At 40.5% G+C, this 20,637-nt stretch overlaps 1 protein-coding gene across 5 annotated transcripts in view; it reads left to right on the top strand.

The window, feature by feature from the left end:
• LOC149082815 (protein CBFA2T1-like) overlaps positions 1-19,608 on the top strand; it is a 45,470-nt gene extending 25,862 nt beyond the window's left edge. For 4 of the 5 annotated variants that reach the window (XM_089235979.1, XM_089235981.1, XM_089235978.1 and 1 more), the window contains exons 5-10: positions 2,855-3,054; positions 5,744-5,988; positions 6,112-6,170; positions 9,750-9,966; positions 10,647-10,837; positions 14,288-19,608. In XM_089235979.1, coding sequence (XP_089092105.1) covers positions 2,855-3,054; positions 5,744-5,988; positions 6,112-6,170; positions 9,750-9,966; positions 10,647-10,837; positions 14,288-14,563 — 1,188 coding nt within the window. In that variant the 3' untranslated portion in view covers positions 14,564-19,608. The remainder of the gene's footprint in view (positions 1-2,854; positions 3,055-5,743; positions 5,989-6,111; positions 6,171-9,749; positions 9,967-10,646; positions 10,838-14,287) is intronic. The other variant, XM_089235982.1, reaches the window with a different exon arrangement.
• The last annotated feature ends 1,029 nt before the right edge of the window (positions 19,609-20,637 follow it).

The raw sequence follows: 20,637 nt of genomic DNA, 5'->3' as shown, positions 1-20,637 counted from the left end.
CTCCGGTTGCAGCTTTACGAACGTTTCGGGCTCTGGCGAGATTGAAGAAATGTTCTGGCCCAAAAAGTACCGGAGATTTGCTTTGTTCAGCTCTCTCTGTCGACAAAAATTGGGACTAATTTTTTTTTCCTATACCAAAAAAAAAAATCTCCTTTCATGAGAATAACTTTTCCGCGCGCAAACCACTTTCAAATATACCAATTCTTTCAATTACTTACGAATTTATGGGACACCCTGATATTAATTATTATAACCGGGTGAGAGAATTATTATAAGGGGAACTAATATTGAAGTTTACAACGGGGCATGTGGCCGAAGGCGGAATTCTCCTCCCCGCTTCGTTCACTATAAACAGGTTCAGTGATCCGCCCCACCCGTTCTAGGAGTCTATATTTGCTTATGCTCCGGGGTGCGGCTTCGCACACATTTTTAGAATCACTAGTTTAAAACTGGAGTTATTTTAATCTCTTGCGCTCTACGGATCCCATGCACCAATTAAATGTCGGCCACAGATCTCTTTACTGATTAACATTCGGTATATAGCAATATATGAACTATTAGTTAACACAAGCTCACGGTTCTCCTTAAATCTACCTAAAAACCCCAAAGGGTCTACGGGCCTTCAATTTCTTCCTAGAGTTAAAACAGTTACTGAATTTTTACATACGTGGAAAAAAAATTCATGTCTATGACTGAAAATATAAGACTGCACAGCCACCCCTTTATTAAGGGGCCATTCAAGTACTACGTCAGCAAATTTTCAGCCATTTTTGACCCCCCTCCCCCCCGTCAGAAAAATTTCGTCATCAGCTCTGCCCCCGCCTCCTAACGCTTATTGGTGGGATCAGAGACGTAAGCGAGGGAGACATAGGGGCTCGTGCCCCCCCCCCCCACTTTTTTTATTAAAAAAAATACTTTTTTTAAATTAAAATTTCGTAAGAAAATACGATTTATGTGTTGTTATAATCAATTTCTGTTAATGTCAATGCTATTTGAAGGCTAAGAACTCAAACTTTTTCTTTAAAAAACTCATTGCGACCCACCCTTCAAGTCATATATGGTAAACCCTTGGCCCGCGGGGTTATCTGATGTGGCCGCTCTCCCCCTCCAAACCTAATTTTGTAAAAATGAACTAAGCGGCACATTTACAGATCGCTTAAGTGATCCGTGGCATAAATCCAGAGCATTTAAGCGGTCAATGGCACATTTTCAGATCACTCAAGTTGGCCTGTGATACATTCACAAATCACTTAAAGTGACCCGTGACACAGTTCCAGAACACTTACGCGATCCGTGGCATATTTAGAGATCCCTTGAGGGACATGCGGTACAGTTTTAGAGCGCTTAAGCGGCACCCAGTGCGGTTCTACATCACTCAAATTACCCGCGGCCCATTTCCAGATTATTTAAGTGATCCGCGACATAATTACGGATCACTTGAGTGATGCGTGACACAGTTCCAGAGCACTTTGATCCACGAAACACTTAGACATCACTAAAGTGGCTCTGTAGAGGACTTATCAATGGGGGATTTAGTTCAAGTGCCACAAACTATTGAAAGGTTTTCTCATTTTCGGCGTACCGAGTAAGATGCTGTTAAGAATATTTCATATTTTCATAAAGGGTGTGGTTAACGACGTAAGCATTATCCAACCCCCCCCCCCGTCATCAAAAGTCAGCAAATTGGAAACCCCTCCCTCTTCATCGATGCTGGCGTAATATTTTAATGACCCCTAACGACCAACTGTTACCAGCGGCTTCGCTCGCACAGATTTCGTTATCTGGAAATTGCTTCTTATGACCACTCCTAAGGATTGACTTTTAAGAAATCCCTTCTTAGTGAGACTTTGCATTATAAAATAAAACTGTGCTCTGTCCAGGTTTCATATTTATAGCTTCAGCGGTTTTGGTTCAGCGATGATGAATCAGTCCGTGAATCATTCAGTCAGGACATGTTAATTTATATGTGTTGCTGCCCGCCCAAAATCAGCCAGTTCGCAGGTGACAAGTCCAATGTCTGAATTTCGGGCTTTCGCAGGGCTATCGATCAGTATTATATTATGATATATTTGCCCATTTCGGGCATTTGCCCAGCTCTGACGAACTTTTAAAGTAGCCTATGGTTCAATCATGCTTGGTATATATATATATTCCTACTAGCTATAATACCCAGAGCAGCCCGCGTATCCTTCAATTGCTGAGAGGATTGAAAAAGTGACAGACCATTATAAAGGCATATAAACTATTATATACACACATATACTGACAGGATTAAAGAAATGGTAAACCATAGTAAAGGCATATACATGCCTGAAACGCATTTCTAAGAAACCACGGTAACCAAAGTAAACATTCCGAAAGTGATTGTTGATGCCCGGGAACCATTGTTGCCCGACAGTTTTTTTTTGCCCATTTCGGGAATCTGTCCAGCTCTGACGAACTTTTAAAGCAGCCTATGGTTCAATCATGTTTGGTATATAAATATGCAAAATTTGGCGACGATCGGTCTAAAATTGTAGATTTGTATAGAGAACTCACACAGACAGAAAATCAATTTTATATATATAGAAGATATGTAGATGCCTAAGATATCCATATTCCGATTCCTTTGATCGTTAGGGTTGTTGAATAGCTAACCATGATAAAACCCAAAATTTGAACATTTGCCTAGTCAATTGGGCTAATTGGCCGATTTCGGGCTTTGGCAGTAACATATATATGGATAACTGAATTCCTATAAAGACCCCCTTTTTCTAGTCCTTTTCCTAGAAGAAGGAAAGGGGATTTTACTGAAATGTGACAATAAAGTATGATATCAAAGGATGGCGTTGTGATATCCGCGTTCGTTTTACAGTCACATTTACCGATGCTCCAGACAGAAGTGTGCCACGTCTCCAGGCTGTCCAAGCAGAGTCCCCAGCAGTACCTTAAGTACCACGACCATCTCCTTCTAGACACGACATCCTCTACCGCTCATCACGGGCCACCGGAAGCCTTCGATATCTTCTTACCGGATGTTAAAGAAAACGGGAAAAAGCGACCTCTGTCTAGCAGGTAAATTCTGTTGTTACTGACCAATCTCTCGATGTTTTAAAAATTGTCCTTTATGATCATCCTTAAATCAATGAGTTTGAAGAATTGTACAAGAATCCACTTCCACAATAATGGTCTAACATCCTTGAATCGGACTCCATAGCTGAGAAGGAGGCCACCAAAATTGACAAAATCTTTATCCTGAACAATCTCCCTGGAAACTGAAACACAAGCTTCATTCAATCAATTTTAGGACCAAATCCAACGTTGCCAAGATTTAAATAAATGGCAATTATAGTCTCCACTCCAAGACCCCTTTCCCATTTCACAAGGGGTGCGGCTGACAGGCCTTCGTGGGGGTACCCGGGACGATTCCTAATATTTTTTGTTGTTTTTTACACTGTAAATTCACTACAGTGAGGCCCAGTGAAAAATCTAATCTGGAGCCCACCAAATATCCTAATTTAATGGCCTCTGCTGAAGTATGTGGGGGGGGGGGGGCATCATTGAATGGAGCTCCAAAGACAGCATTTTCATGAACATTTTCTTAAAACTTCATAATTAAAATGCATAATGTTTGTTGAAAACGAGGTCTCTGGGATGAAGCGTTGACACCTACCTTCCCGCTCCCCTAACTCGATAACAACAGATAGTCAGAAGTGTTTCATAATGGTACTGTACCAAAACCAGAGTGAGTGAACCAAAAATGCCCATATCTCATTATTTCTGTATACCCGCCCAAGACCCGAACCAATGGCTAAGCATAGGCGGATATAGAAAGGGGCGATCGCTGCCCTTCCGTCCACTAAAAGGAATTATATTACTTACGGGGTCAACACCCCATAATTTGTAGAGCCCAGAAATTTAAACGATATAAAATTAAGATTTCCCGATTGTCCAACTATCTTTAATCCTAGTCGTACGTGCCACTCCCCCCACAATCAAAGTCTGGCCTAGCAACTGACCATGGTATTAGAAGATTTCTCTACAAGTTAAGGCGAACCCCCCCCCCCCAAGGTAAAAGCACTCTATCCTTGGGCACCCTAGATTGACTTAACATATTTTAATTGTCACGTTATAAATTAGCCCTATCCATGCCCACTATAAACCATGGTCCAAGGGCCCTTTTCAAAAATGTGCGGGTGCGCGCGGCATGCACAGAGTCATTTCATGAATACATAATCGCCGATCATTTTGGTTAAATGTAATAAATATCCCTCAATTGATTACTTTTACCGGTGACCATGCGTCGTTGGTAAATTTAATTAGTAGAGTGAAAGTCCATTGTAACGAGTACGGCTTTTGTAACGAGAATCTCGCTATTACGAGTAACTCGAAAGTAATTGTCAAAGAGCTAATGTTAAAGATACAAAAAATATTCGCTTATAGCGAGTTATTCATGAATGAAAATCCGAATACATTCACGATAACGACAACGGAAATTCCCGAGAAAAGCATGTTGTCCTTTCTCTTCAATAATTGTATATAAAATGAACGGGAAAGTGTGTGGCATTGTTTTAAATCTGTTATAGGTGTTTAGAAAAGGGCCATTTCAATACCTCCCCATAGATCAGACCACATACTACATCTTATTGTCTCGTTATCTATATAGGACGTGGAAAAACACGCCGTTATATCTGTAGGTGTGTTGATTGCGCAGGTGGGGCATGACCTCTGGTTTTGACATCATAGTTATTTCTCTTGAAAAATCCTTCCTTCCCCCCCTCCTTTCTTGGAATCTTCCAAAACTAGACCCAGGGCAAGCATGTTTTTATCATTTTGCTCTTCCTTGAATGTTATTGGGCTCAATGTTATATAGCTCAACGAATACTACAGTTGCAAAAAACTGCATTCCGCAAAAAAAAAAAAAAAAAAAAAATTTTTTGCTATACAATCAACATTGTGTGCGCATATGAGCAGTTAACTCTAGATGCATCTACTTTTGCATTTCATCAAAAGCAGTTCAAAATGAAAGAAAAAAGAAAAGTAAATTTAACTATGTAGTTTGTTTTTTCCCCAACATTTATGTTTTTACAGAGCAAAAAAACTAGAATTCGTTTGTAACGAGAAATCCGTTATAACAACAATTTCCCCCCCCCCGATTGTGAACAATCGTTATAACGGACTTTTATCGTACTAAAAAAAAAATTCTTTTACTGGCGATTATGCATAATACCCGAACATCGCGTCGTTGGTAAACATGATAAAACGTACTATATGATACGTGATAATTCATACATGTACCATTATATCGGGGTTTGATCGCAAAATTTGTTATCATTATATCGAGGTCCAACTATATTCATCACACACATTACACTCATTTGGATTTTTTTTTCCATGTTTATCAAATTCACCAATCACTCTAGGGAATAATTAATGCTTAATCACAGGTAAAGGCGATAAATTTTAAGTATTTATCAAATTTACCAACGACACTTAGTTATTATGGATAATCACTGGTAAAATGAAAAATTTATCAAACTTACCAAGACGATTGATGCATTATAACCAATTTATCAAATTTACCGTAACATACATATGTGTGTAACAAAATGTTTCATACCAGTTGATACAATCAATTAATGTTGATCTTCACCGATGGAGAATTTGTAAATATGACCATAAACAACACATGGGTCATTGTCAATTTGGATGTACATAATAATTTACATATCCGGGAGTTTCACTCATGACTATTGTCCCATAGGATTCCAAAAAGTGCCGTCGAATTCGAAGACACGAACGGTGACTGTCACCCGCCGCCATCCAAACGCCATCAGTCCATGACGAGTCCAACAATCAGCCAGAGGGTCAGTCCAGCGGCACCGACGTCATCATACTTACCACCAGGGATCGGTTTTAGGGTCGACGATCCACCTCACGGGTACAGAGACAGTAGTCGATACGATCGATTCGACAGGTTCGACAGAGATTTCTACAGACCCTATTATGGTAATTTGGCTCTTTTTTTTAGATAATCCTCAGTGAAATCATTCTTGAGATGAGATTTATGGTTTCATTACGATCCAATCAATTAACTTACGTGTTAACACGTGACAATTTTTATTATTTTAGGGAATGTATCCAGAGATTATGTGGAAGATACGGAGGAAGAATGGCGGAATATAAACACGGTGAGTTGAGTAAGGGATCATTCAAGTATTACGTCAGCAGATTTTTATCCATTTCTGTCGCCGCCTCTCCCCCCCCCCCTGCAAAATTTCCCCCCGACGATGAAAGAATTTATTTTTTGATGCAAAAAAAAAGTACTTTTAAGAAAATTAAAATATTGGAAGAAAATACCTTTACATGTTATTATAATCAACTTCTATTAACTTCAATGTTACTTGAAGGCTAAGAACCCAAAATTCTTCTTTGAGCAATTCAATGTGAACCACCCTGCAAGTGTCATATGCTCAACCCGTGGCCCTCGGGATTATCTGATGTGGCCCGCCATCCGAAACAAAATTTTATAAAAGTGAACTAAGCGTCACATTCATAGATCGCTCAAGAGACCCATGGCACAATTCCAGAGCATTAAATGGCCCGTGGCACATTTAGAGTGATGCATTAAGTGGTACATCAAGTGACACGTAGCGCAGTTTTAGGGCACTTAAGCGGCAAGCAGTGCAGTTCTACATAACTCAAGTTACCAACGACGCATTCCAGTATTACCTAAGGTGTGATCCGCGGCATAGTTATTGATCACTTGAGTGACGCGCGGCACAGTTCCAGAGCGCGTAAGGCTGCCAGAGTTCCAGATCACTTGAAGGATCCGCGGAACATTTAGAGATCATCAAAGTGGCTCTGTAGAGCGGAGAAAAGAGGAGAAATGTTAGTTCAGGTGTCCACAAAAAGGGAGAAGGTTATTCTCGTTTATGGCATGCCCAGTAAGATGTCATTAAGAATATTTCATATTTTTATAAAGGGTGATTGATGACGTAAGCATCATTCTACACCTCTCCTTCCCCCCCCCCTGTCATCAAAAGTCAGCAAATCTGACCACCCCATCAATGCTGATGTAATACTTGAATAACCCCTAATGGCTTATTTAATTGATTTCGTAACACAACCAAAGTCCGACTTTCGGGCACTGAAAGCAAATAGGTATTGTGGGGGAAGGGGGGGGGATTTACGATTAGGACCAAAGCTTCACTAGTATAGGATAATGTGTATATCTTAAATTTGAGGAACCCTGGGTAAACATACACCGAGTTTTTTGCCCATCACCAGTCTAGACTCTACTATAATAGTAACATTGAAGACTGTGAGGCATAAAACTATGCGTCTCACCTGGGCTCACCAGCATAGCCATTTTGAACTGTTGATGACTGGGGACACGTTGTCTTTTCTGAGTCGCGTTTTCAGTTGTATCGGGATGATGGACGTGTACAGGTATGGAGAAAACCCCATAAAACTACGCATCCCGCATGTCAATAGAAGATTCTTCAAACTGGTGGAGGCTCTGCCACTGTATGAGACGCAAGTAGTTGACATGGTATGGGACCCCTGATAAGGCATTAGACGACTCTGAAAGGTGACCCGTTCCTAAACATCTTTTCCGATCACTTACACCCGTTCATATCTTGCGTGAATTCCGACTGGCTTGGACGATTCCAACAGGTCATAGCGACACCACACGCGTCGGGAGTCGCTACCATAACTCCAGGAACACTCTTCTGACGTAAGCATCCTCCGTTGGCCACCTTAATCCCCAGACATGAACATTATTGAGCATATATGGGATACCTTATAAAGTGCTGTACAAAATCGCCTCGCGACGTGTTGGAATTGTGCACTGCTCTAACAGGATCATGGTGTGACTTGCCTTCAGGATACCTTCACACATTAGTGGCATGGGCGGAGATACGGGGGACGTGGGGGGCATTGTCCCCCCCCCCTCCAGCGTCAAAGGTGGAGTCGACTGATCTAATGTATATATGAATTGTCATCATCATCATCTTGCTTCCCCCAGCAATAATGACCGTGACCCCCCAGACTTCTATGTCTATCTCCGCATGATTAGCGGAGTCCATGCCACGTCGTGTTGCAGCAGTTCTGAGTGCTCGAGGGAAAACTACACGGTGGGTGCACCAGTTTTTCTGGCACTTCAGTTTATATGAAGATTTTTAACAGCTGGCTGATGCGAAGATGAATGAGAGATAAAAATGAAAGAAACAAAATTCAACTGCCCTTTCTGGGGAATCGAACCTAGGTCCTCTCACTTCAGTTTATATTAGGAAGTCTCCATGATTTGGGTAGGAGACAGACTTTTCATCTGCCGGTAAATTTTGGTTGCTCAGATTCGAGGCGACCCTTGGTGAAGTGACCTTCCCTCTTCCCCTCAATAATTGGGGAAGGGGATGATTGGTCCATGAATGTCTGTTGCTAAAAATCGATTGAACCTTAGGCAAAGAAATCGCTTCCCATTATTAGTGTTAGAAACGTCATTTTCATTGATTTGTCAGTAAATGTACGTCATAGCCAGAGACGTAACATCCGTAGGTGCAGTGAGTGCTACTACTACTACCACTAAACCACACATGCACGTCGTCCACATTCCTCTGCGGAATTTCTCACGAATTGGTACGTGTTGTGAACCTAACGTGAAGTTTGTTACTGAGCAATACTTGTCATGTGCAGTGTGCTGCCATCTATCATCAATTTTTATAACTGTGAGTCAAGTGTAATGATTGAACAATTGTACCATTGTAGACCTGTAGCTTTCTCTGGCGAGACTTTTTAAAGGGGAGATCGGCTCGCATTTGCGTGCAGTGTGAGTTCTGAAGCACTCACATTATTTTCTAGCATCACTTTGAGTACCCCCAGTATTAATTCAGAAATCCAAATCTATATAAAGCTCAATGCGAGCACCATGAGTCTGAAACACTTCCGACGCCTCTGTATGATTATGTCTTAAATCTGAAATTGCGATAGTGGTTCTATCATGATTGTGATTAGGATCAGAGATGTTTGATTAGTTGACAAATGTTTGCTTAAATCCGGGAGAGGATTGACCCTGAGCAAATGTTGCTTAAATTCGAAGAGACTGGGCCAAAAAAGTCTTTATGCTTAAAGGTCAGAAATATTTGATTCCATAGCGAATGGCTGTCGCTTAAATAAGAAAGACTCTGGGCAAAACAAGCATTAGGGAGCCTCTGTGATTAGGGTCTTAGAAGTTCGATTTGTCTCTCTCTCTCTCTCTCAACGAATATGAATTACTTAAATTCATAGAGGCCTGGACCCCCACCCCTCAAAGTTTGATCGAAACGTTTGATTTGTAAGTGAATGTTAATACTAATATGTTACTGAAACTTGAGGAACCCTAGTAAAATATCGGGGGGGGGGGGGGGGAGTTCCATTATTAGTGTCAGAGAAGTTTCATTTGCTGTTGAATGCTTAAATTCGGAGCGGGGACCTTCAACAAAGGGTACATTGGAGGGGAGAGGGGGGTTGCTCTCCATGATCAGAGACAAAGGTTTGGTATGAATTTAATAAATTTTTCCTTGAATTTAATACATTTTTCCCATAAATTCAAGCGAATCTCTCACTTGTCCATGCTCAAATCAGGCCCACACACAATCCTCGCAAATCTTGAAAAAAAGGGTTATTATTTTTGTAACTTCTCTGAAAAATAGTTTTAACTTCAGTTTATTCACGTAGCAGCACTATACCGAAACAAGTGTTGTAATCTTACTTTTTCTCTTCAACAGATGCTAAGCTGTATCTTGGGTATGGTCGAAAAAACAAAACGGGCACTCGCAATGCTACAGCCCAGGAGCTACGCCGAGCGCTCCGAAATACCGAACTGGACTCGGCTAGGAAGGCATCTGGAGCACGACTTGGATCACAAAAAGACTCGACAACCCGATTTGGTGCCTCATTACAAAGTCGCTGAAGAAAGAGTCTCGGAGGTCAGACGAAGGGCAGGTGAGTTAAATCTCAGTTTTGAGCGATGTTTCATTAAGGCCGGTTGTCCACTGGAAGCTACTTGCAACAATAAACAATTCGCGCAAGCAGTTGTCTATATTAACAAGATCCCATTGCACAAAGGGGCAATCATCCCTCCCAAAAGACAAATAATATAGGGGAAATTTTGTCTTTCCCGTAAATTACGAGATGAACCGATGCACCAATACAATAAGTCGCCTCTCCAGCACATCACCCTGGATCTGCCTGCCTCCGCTTTATTCGCAGCTGAAAATGTCTGCCTCTGCTCCATCCGTAGCTGAAGATGCCTGCATCCGCTCCATTCGTAGAAGATGTCTGCCTTTGCTCAGGCGTAGTTCTAGAGGGGGGGGGGTCTTCCCACCTCCCGTTCCTAAGTGCAGAATAATATAGGAAAATTTATCCCGGAAAATACGGGATGATCAAACTAACACACACAATTCGCTCCTCCCTTCTGGATTCGCACCTGGTCAGACACCCCTGGTTGTCTAATTTAATGTCGGCTGTTTTCGCCCGCGTTGCTTGCCTCGTGTTGCATTTTCCAGTGGACAACCAGACAAGAGTAGATTGCCGCATGGGACCGACCACGTTGAATATGGCACATACATCAAGAATGTCTGTCTCGCGGTATTAAATAAATTTATTTCTTATCCTTATCGCAGAAGATGCTGTAAGCGAAGTCAAGAGACAAGCAGTGGCAGAGTTGCAAAAAGCGGTATCCGTTGCAGAAACCAAAGCGAATGAACTGGTAGCGGCTGAACGCGTGAAGATGGAGCGTATGATCACCGAGGCGAGGAGGCAAGCAGCCGAAGATGCTATTGCTGCAGCTGCGCACCAAGAAGAATCCACCGAGGTAACTAAATTGTCATCAGTATTTCACGTAAGCTTTCTGTAAGCCGTTATAATCGCCTTGAGGGCAGAGCTCGGCATAACTTTCTCGCATTCCGCATTCGGGCTTCAAAGTTTGAAAGACACAGAAAGCCTTCTTCATCTGGCTACCACTGTGCCGCCTGCTGGTCTTTGCGATGCGAATACACTATAGCCCTGTTTGCATGTGCAAGACAAGGAGGGTTGCTGTAATTATTATTACCCCCATGGCAACTTTTTTTCCTCGTAAAGAAAAAAGGGAGAGGCGGAGATCACTTAAAATATCCCTATGCCTGGGTGACTGCGACCCCCTCTCCCGTAATCCATTGCGCCGCGAAAACACTACCATTAGCTCCTTTAGTTAGCCATCTTGAATCAACCACTTCCCACTCGACTAGTGTCATACTGGCATAAACTGAACACCATGTCCGATAGCTTCCCGGAAAATCAAGGTCTCTGATACCGGTAACTTTCTGGTCCCGCAAGGGACGGAGCGGGGACCATGTTTGGTGTTATGTGGTAACTTTCTGGGTTTCTTTTATTTCCCCTGTAAACGAGGCTTGAAATGCCCACACGACCATTCTCAGCGGCTATGACCGATTCCAAATATTTTTGGAGGGGAAAAATTGGTTTAGCACATCGCAGCGGGAGACAGATCCCAGTCCAACCTCGTCTAACTCGAATTTAAAACTCGTTCTTCAGCTGCAGAAAGTAGCCGAGAGTGGAATCCCTTGTCACATTTTTAAAACGGGATGAAAGAAATTGTGTTCGAATTACATCTTTTGTTTCCCTTCTTTTCATTTCATCAACTGATGAGAAGGAGGGAAAAAAGGAAAAATGGTGACAGTCGCAGCAGTGTTGCGTCTATAAGAAACGATAAAACACGTTTACCATTACAGCTGAAAATCACCCGCATACGAAGCGTTAAAAAAAACACATAAAAACAACTTAAGATTGTCCAGAAATGCTAAAAATTCCATACATACGTAGGTCGTTTGATAAGTAAGGTAAATCTCTATTGTTACAACTGAGAGTATCATTCTGCAAAACCTGTCACAAGTTAGAGCACAAAGAGCGTTGCAGTTTATTTGGCGTCGTTCAAAGGGTTCGGATTGTAGCAGTAATTCTGGAAAGTATAATGATGACGTGTCGTGCAGTGAAAAAAACATTTTCATCTAAAATATTTGCAAGCTACCCAGATCAAAGCTGAATTGGAACACATTCATGGAGACTCTGTACTATCATTAAAGACCATTTTAATTTTTAAATCAACCAATTTAAACGGTCCGCAAGGTCCACCGAAGAACAAGAGCGTCCGGTTTAGGCCACCAACCTGCAAATCATTGAAAAATCCCCGTTACCGTCATGGAAGATGGCAGATTGAAGTATCTTGAGATAAATTATGTTGTGGGCATCTCAATGGAACGGATTCACAATATTCTCTATGATAAATTACAAATGAAAAAAGCTTTGTCCAAGATTGGGAGCCGGGATTGGTCATGATGGATCAAAAGCGAACGCAAAAGACATTAAAAAAAACATCAATTTTTCTCCATAACCCTTGAAAAATTGGGCGTCGATTTTTGGCTGTGGGGTGAAACATGTATTTGCCAGTATACTCGCAGTGGGTCTCAACCTTTCGAAGCCCCCCGGCCTGGTTGGTTTCGTTTTTATGAGTGAAGGTACGGTCATACACACGATTAATGTGAAATAAATGGGTAAAAATGAAATGGTGAACCACTTACGGCCCGATTTGACTGATGCCAGGGCCCGGTACTGGACCGCGGTCCGGCTGTAGAGAAACACTGCACTAGAGTTAAAACAATAATCAAAGCAGTGGATAGAGAGTGGTGAAACGGCACCAAAAAAGCAAAAACTGTTTTGTCCACTAAAAAAGTAATGGCCACGTGTTTTTTTTTTTTTTTTGGGGGGGGGGGATTCTCAAGACATTGTCTATATAAACTGCCTCCAAAAGGACCTTAAATTTGGCCAAAAAAAGAGTTTGAGAACATTATGCCATATTTCTGTGAAGTTTGAAAGAACATCTTTGAAGACCGGACACACCCCGCTTCCCATCTCAGAGAGATATCGAAGCGTTCCCGAAGTATGGGTGTATCCGGAAAGTTTTATTATAAACAACAAAACATTTTCGCCTAGGACAATGGCAACAAAAATAAAATATATATAAAAACGATCGTCAATCTGAGATCATATAACTGATGATTAAAATCGAAATAACAAACGCCGATAGACAATCAAAATCATAAACAAGATTATACGATGATGGCTTAGTATGATGGCATTCTCATAAAGAATCTAGTAATCGCCAGTTAATCGAATGATTATCAATAATCTAAATCCAATGATTGTCAATAATGAATATAAAATTTCGAATCGCACTGGAAAACAGCTGCAGATGAAACGCACAAAAAAGCCCCAACTCACAAATCCAATGCCCCATCTTAGAGATACGCCATTGTAAAAGCTAAAATAATCAAGAATTAAGCATTGCACAGAACACTCATATTATACGGATTTCTTTTCGGTTTCTTTACGGATGACTTTTTCCTGCCTTCAATATTGAAAGCTTCGCTTAGTGGAAAAAATTGTTCATCAAATGAAGAGATCATTTGCAGCTGTAAATGACTTTTTCAAGTGTTAAGGGAAATGTAATTTTTCTGACGGGATGAAGAAATTTTGAATATCATAGGAAAAGTGCGTGAGGGCCTTGAAGGAGACTATGTTGAAAAATAAAATAGAATTTTCAATTAAAAAAAATTTGAACACCATTTTTATACCTTACTTATCAAACGACCCTCGCGTAAAACTATCAAATTAAATAATAATGGCAAAATGGCTCAAGAAATAAAACTAATAATCATTAAAACGAATTTTGAAAACACAATAATTAATACGGAAGAGTAGATTCTCTATGATAAATAATAACTTTGTAATGATATGATCTATGATAAATAACTTTGACTAATAATACTCAAAAATTCGTCAACGAATAAGGCAAACACCGGGAAATACTAAAAAATTCCTAATGCATTTCGACGCGCTATGGGTGTCGTCTTCAGAGGATAAGAGTATCACGCTGACCGAGTTTCCCACTTGGATTGAGCACGGAATCTTCAATCTCTGTTGCTCAGCGGAACCAAAAAAACAATACGTCTGTTCAAATCAAACGTCGTGTAACGTTGAACAGACGTATAGTTCTTTTCGTTCCGCTGACCTACAGAGATTGATGAAGATTTGGTGCTCAATCCAAGTGGGAAACTCGGTCACTGCGATACGCGATACTCTTATCCTCTGAAGACGACACCCATAGCGCGGCGAAATGCATTAGAAATTGTTTAATATTTGCTTTATTCGTTGACGATTTTTTTTTTACAGTAATTAATTATTTGTTCATTTATTTATTTTCTATTACAAGAACTGTTGGAATTGCGGAAGAAAGGCGAATGAAACATGCAGCGGATGCAATGTGGCAAGGTATTGCGGCTCTTTCTGCCAGCACAAAGACTGGGAGAACCATCACAGGGTTTGTGGTCAAACGACGAACAACACTTCTTCATCGTCGATGAACGCTGCTGGAACCACGACATCCTCGACGTCATCGCGCGGCCTCCCTTCGACAGACAAGTCCCCGAGCCCCTTGAGAGCGTCATCCATTCTGGACGTCAAACCCATCAAAGCAGACCTCCTCTAAGGCGACGCCATACTCGGAGCTACCTTATGATTCCGCAATATTGCATTTACGTCATGCAAAAGTGTCGAGGAAGTGTGGTTTTTTTTTTAGAAAATGTGTGAAACGAGGACCTCTCTTAACTCAGGCCTCAAGTTCATGGAAAGGCCTCGTGATAAATTGATACCGTGATTTTCGAGAATGAGTATGTGGTTGGCAAGTACTTCCACTAGGTAGGGTCCCAGACATCACTTTTTCCAGGGGGTCTCCCATGATGCTGTTAAGACACCCCTGTGTTAGGGTTCTTTCTTTGCGCACCCTATATAAATCAAACATTCATCATTGCGAATAGACATTGCAAAATAAAAGTGAAGGGAGTTCTGAACCTTTTTCAGCCACGAACCAAAAATCGACAACAGGGTCGACTTCGCGACCCATGGGACTGTTCGGTTTTTTTTTTATTTAATGAAACCCGTGACCCGATAAGAGCAGTTATAAAAAGACAGGATTTATACGACCCATCTCGAAAGCCCTTGCGACCCAAATTTTGGTCGCGAGTCACAGGTTAAGAACCCCTGCTTCTGTATCATAGCCCCTCCACATCGAGGGCCAGAGAATCTTATCTTTTTTTTTTTACACTATGAATTTATTATACAAGAATCCCGGATTTAGGATATGGGGGGGGCATATTCACTCAGCATCGTCAGTTTTCGCTTGGATGATAACTTTCACTGATGTAACTGAAAATTGTCATAGAATGATTTCTTTTAAACTAGACGCAACCCCAGTCCATCACCCCAGAAGGTTAAATAAGAAAATTAAGAGGTAAAATGTTCCGAGTTAAAATTAGTTCTTGTGGAACCTTGCTGTACATTAAGAGTTCGTGCTTATATACACTCATGCCCATAAATTAAGGATAATGCCAGCTCAAGCAAATAAAGGTTCAGAAACAAAACAAACGTTACTTATTCATAAAGCCCATTTATTAAACAAAAGATAAGGAACAAAAACGATGGTGTATGTATGATACCATTCATAAAAACTACGATTTTTGCTCCCTGGAGCAATTGTAAAAAATATCTCCTTGACAAAAACTTACTATTACATGGTTGGTATGATGGTTAATGCATTGTATGTCTCCCATGCGATGAAATACAGTCCGTACAACGCCTAGGCATGCTGAGTATCAAATTATCTATCTGATCTTAGGGAAGATCACTCCACTCAGCAAGCAATGCTCTCCGAAGTTCCGGTACACATGTATTAGGTGGTTGACGGACTGCAACTCGTCGGCCAAGCATGTCCCACACATGCTCTATCGTATTCAAGTCAGGTGAGAATGCTGGCCATTCCATACGGGTTATATCCTCAGATTCAAGGCATTCGTTTACGATGTTTGCTCGGTGAGGACGGGCGTTGTCATCCATAAACACAAATTCTGCGCCCATGGCACCCCTAAACAAACGTACATGTTGTTCCAGAATGATGTCCCGATAAATTTGGGCTTTCATGGTTCCGGTTCTGGAACCCAGTATAATTCCACCCCAAACGAGCAATGCTGCACCACCGTAACGGTGTCGTTCAATGATGTTGTCTTGGTGGTAACGGGTACCTGGCGTTCTCCATATGAAAGTCCGACGTGAATCAGACTGCAAGCTAAATCTGGACTCGTCGGAAAACATCACACAAGCCCACTGTGACGATGTCCACATTGCATGTTCTCTACTCCAGGCTAATCGCTGCCGACAGTGAGTTGCCGTGAGCGGAACACATCTGACAGTTCTGCGAGCATATAGACCAATATCTCCAAAACGTCTGTACACGGTTTGCCTTGAAACTGTGGTACCCGTGGCTGCAGATAGCTGACGAGACAGGTCGGATGCTGTGCTCCGTCTGCTTCTTTTGGCAGTTACTGCCAAATACCGGTCTTCATTCGGCGTTGTAACTCGGGGGCGACCTGTACTGTAACGTCTACTGACATTTCCGTTATCTTGGAATCGTTGCCAAAGCCTAGAGATGACACTTTGAGCAATTCCAAGTTCCTCGGATACTTCCATCTGAGTACGCCCACATTCCAGGCGGCCGATAATTCTACCACGTAAAAAATCATCCACATGCGTCCTCTGTGTCATAACTATTCGCTTATGGCACTGAGCGCCTTACAGAACTCTTACGAACAATTTCACTTCTTTGCCACCATTCCTTATACCCCCCTCTCACACTCTCGTCATTGTGACGTACCATCGGCATCATCTGGTGGCTTCCTGAAATTTTCATATCATTCTTGCAGATGTGTATGATAATTCTACAGGTGAAATTTTTACTTTAGATTTCGATTTCCTATGATTTTGAATTATCCTTAATTTATGGACATGAGTGTATATATGCTGCCATCCAGCTTCCAAAGACAAAACTGGTAATGAAAAAAATATTATGACTGCTATTTAAATGCAGTAGGGCAGGGGTCTTCAACGTATATGGCCCACGGCCCCATTTGGCCTTCGGAGCTTCTTGTCGTGGCCCGCCGATTATTTTCAGAAAATGGTTAAAAACATTGGAAAATGATTGAGTCTAGAATTAATTTATGGAATAATTTCATAATTAATGAAAGAAATAATTCCAGATAGTGGGAAAAAATAACTTATAAATCAATGAGAGAAATAATTTCGTAATTTTTGATGGAAACTATTGCGCACTTATACTGTACCGATTGTTTCTCGCATAATCACAATAAAAGAATAATTGCATTATTATTGAAACAAATGATTTCAAGATACATTGAAAGGAAAATAATTTCAGAATCACTGCAATAAATAATTGCGAAATCATTTAAAGTCATTTCAGATTAAAATAAATCTCAGAATTAATTAATTTAATTAGTAATTAATCAAAAACTTTTCAAGATTGGTGTAAAAATTTGAGAACTAATAAAAATTAGTTAAAACTAGAAAATAATTCCAGAACAAACAATAATCTTCAATCAATTTTTGTCCCTGCTTAATCCGTGGCCCCTTCCATTAAGATGTCACTGCATTATGTGATTAATTAATTACTTCATAACAGTTATTAAATTAATTAATTAATTAATTATTATCAGATGTCATGAGTCGGTGGCCCGCGGGTGTCTCGGAAAGTTTCAAGTTTGGTCCGCCGTGTCTGGTAGGTTGAAGACCCCTCTCGTAAGGTCTGTTACTCGCTTAGCGAGATTTTTATTTTATTTTATGTTTTGAAAGAGGAGACTATCATTTTGCCCCTCGAAGTTGGGAAACCCGCTTCAGCCGGGAAAGAGCAGGAGACCCAACTGATGAAACAACAAATATCTAAAACGCAACCGACGGCACGGTATTTATTTGAAAAAAATCAAAAATCCTAGATCTATGCGGCCAAAATAACCTATCCCAAGTTGCTATTCGTAGATTCGGAAGACAGATGGCAGCACTTCTTGAACACATAACATGCATTCCTCAGAAACGGGCGCAATGTTGATAAGTACACAGCACATTCCAGCAGGTACCAATTCGTTTGAAATTCCTAAAAGGATTCAAAGGTGCATGTGCGGTTTAATAGTAGTGGTTTTTCAAAGAGCGTACATGCTGTCTCGTAGCCTAAACTTTGTCAAGGGCATCATACACATAGGTTACGGAATCTGGGGGCTAAAGCTATTTGAGCTCCTCCCCCACCCCCCAAAAAAAATCTTGAATATACAATTAGGATTCTGCCTCATGCGTGCAGGCTTGAGTCCCGTATATACGAGAGGAATGGCAATTTTCAAAGCCCTCAAAGTTTTCTTTATATCGGCGCCTGTGATAATACAGACTGAAAATATTTGTGATCAGTAGGGGGGGGGGGAATCAAACTCCGCCCAACTATCTGTATATCTGTTACTACGCGACAGCATCATGGATATATTGATAAGGGGGATTAAGTAAACCGAAGGTTAAATAATCACTTGACATAATGAGGAAGAACACGAGTAAATGATAATTATTAAGCCTGCAAATATCAAAAATTAGTAACCACACCGATTTCTGGTGTAAACGATTTTTAACCATTTTCAAAAAGCTAGAAACCTCAAAGAAATTCATCTCGGTTATACTCTCGGACAAAAGATTTGACACACCTCATACCATGAAAAAGCATATACCATCAATAACACTGTTCAACACTGATTTTGTTCTAAACGATTTTTCAGTGATTTTGTGACGCTGATCCCGAATCTAACATTTATTTTGTCATATTTGTTCTAGTTCTCGAGATGAAGTGAAAGTTAAATTCAAATGGTAATACAGTAAAACCTCTCTTTTGAGGACACTGGCGAGAAAATTCATCCGTAAAAAAACGTTAATCAAGGGTTTGAAATACATACTTTTATTATGAGGGGAAATTATTATTTGGCCGAAAAAAAAGGGTGACCGTATCCGAGGGGTGTCCGTTGAGAGGGGTTTTACTGTACATAAGCAGCATACTAATCACATTCGAAGTGAGTGAAATGTGAATCGGTAATAAACTTAAAATACCAATAAACAGACACCACTGATGTCTAATCGTGATATAAATGTAATAATATATACAATATAAAAAGGGAAATAAATAAAAAATTTAAAGTAAAAGTTGTGGCTGCAGGCTATATTGAAATGTTGGGCGATGCAGTATCTCAAAAACTGGGGCCAATTCGGCAAAAACCAGCACCAGTTTTAAAATCAGCAGTCCCAATACACCCTAAAACCGTTCAATTTTTCTTGGGAACATTGAATTTTTTTTTTTTGTTTTTGAGAGCAGCGTTATAATTATCAGATTGTATTACTACCAGATGATGTCACAATGGCACAAACAAAAAACTGGCAATGTCGTGGAAGATATATAACGATATGTTACTGAAATAAGTCAGATTTCTGTTTCCGATAGTCATTCCCACCTATTATGGACTGAACCTCGTTCAAAAAGGGATGTGCTTCATACTATACCGTATATATTATCCAAGTGTGACTGAATGTCTTATGTTGTGCAGTATTTTCTAGTCATGTACGACCTGTAAAAACGGTTTGTGAAATAAAATATTTTTAAGTGTTTTCGTAACAAGTTTTATCTAATTTTATTGAATAACGAAATTATTTTGTTCACTGTTGGTTCATCTTTTTCTTCAGTCTCACAACATTTGTTATTCAAGTTCAACAGGTTTTCCGCAGGTAGAGATTCCATTGAATATATACACTATCTTCCCATTTTTTATTTTTTTTTCGAACAATTTACAACCTATACAGGGTGATTCAAAACTCAACGTGCAAAGTTTTAGGGGAGGTAGAAAACACAAAAACAACAAAGCAGAATCACATAGGAATGTATGACCGGAAACCCCAACCTGGGCAGCTGGAAGATGAATGAAGATGCAGAAATGGCAAGCCAAAATGGGTGGAAAAACTTTATTGGGCAATATTTTACACGAGGACAGTACGCGTACACGTTAAGTTTCACAAAAAGTGCTCAAAGTTCATCCATGCACAAAAAATAATTTTGTGATACAATCACAACATTCTCTTTTGTTTTCTGCAGTCTCTAAAAGTTTGTAGGTTGCGTTTTGAAACACCCTACATACAAGCTGCACAGCAAACGGGGGGGGGGGGGGTACGCCATTTTACTGAGGAACCGTTGATCCTAGAGCCATACTTCCAATAAGGAAAGGTGTCCAACTAGCGTGTAGTGTACCCAGATATATGTCATTAATGTTGCAAGGGGTTGTATAGTTATTGAAATAAAAATGTTTAATTTTTTTATACGTATACCCTATGTTCGCAAAAGCCCAATTAGAAAGTTGTTACCGTCTCTCCTGGTGCCAACAAAAGAAATTCTACGTTTCTAAGTGCAATATTCGCGGAGATATTCTAATTTCAAAAGCGGAGGAAATTTGTTGAAAAACCAGCGTTAAATGCGGGTAAAACGGTTTCTCAGTATATTTAGAGCTATTTTTTCCCCAACTTTCCTCCGTTTTTCGAATTCAAATATCTCAGTGAATTATTTCATTTAAAAACGAAGTTTCTTTTGTTAGCATCAGGAGAGACCGGGCAGCAACGTTCAAATCGGATTTTGGGGCACGCGGAAAC

The sequence above is a fragment of the Pholcus phalangioides genome, unplaced genomic scaffold (assembly GCF_987345545.1).
Source record: "Pholcus phalangioides strain wild (caught in Gottingen) unplaced genomic scaffold, Ppha-v1.0 ptg000009l_1, whole genome shotgun sequence".
NCBI classification, from domain to species: domain Eukaryota; kingdom Metazoa; phylum Arthropoda; class Arachnida; order Araneae; family Pholcidae; genus Pholcus; species Pholcus phalangioides.
Note: the sequence above shows the minus strand (reverse complement) of the source record. Positions and strands in the feature narration are given on the sequence as shown.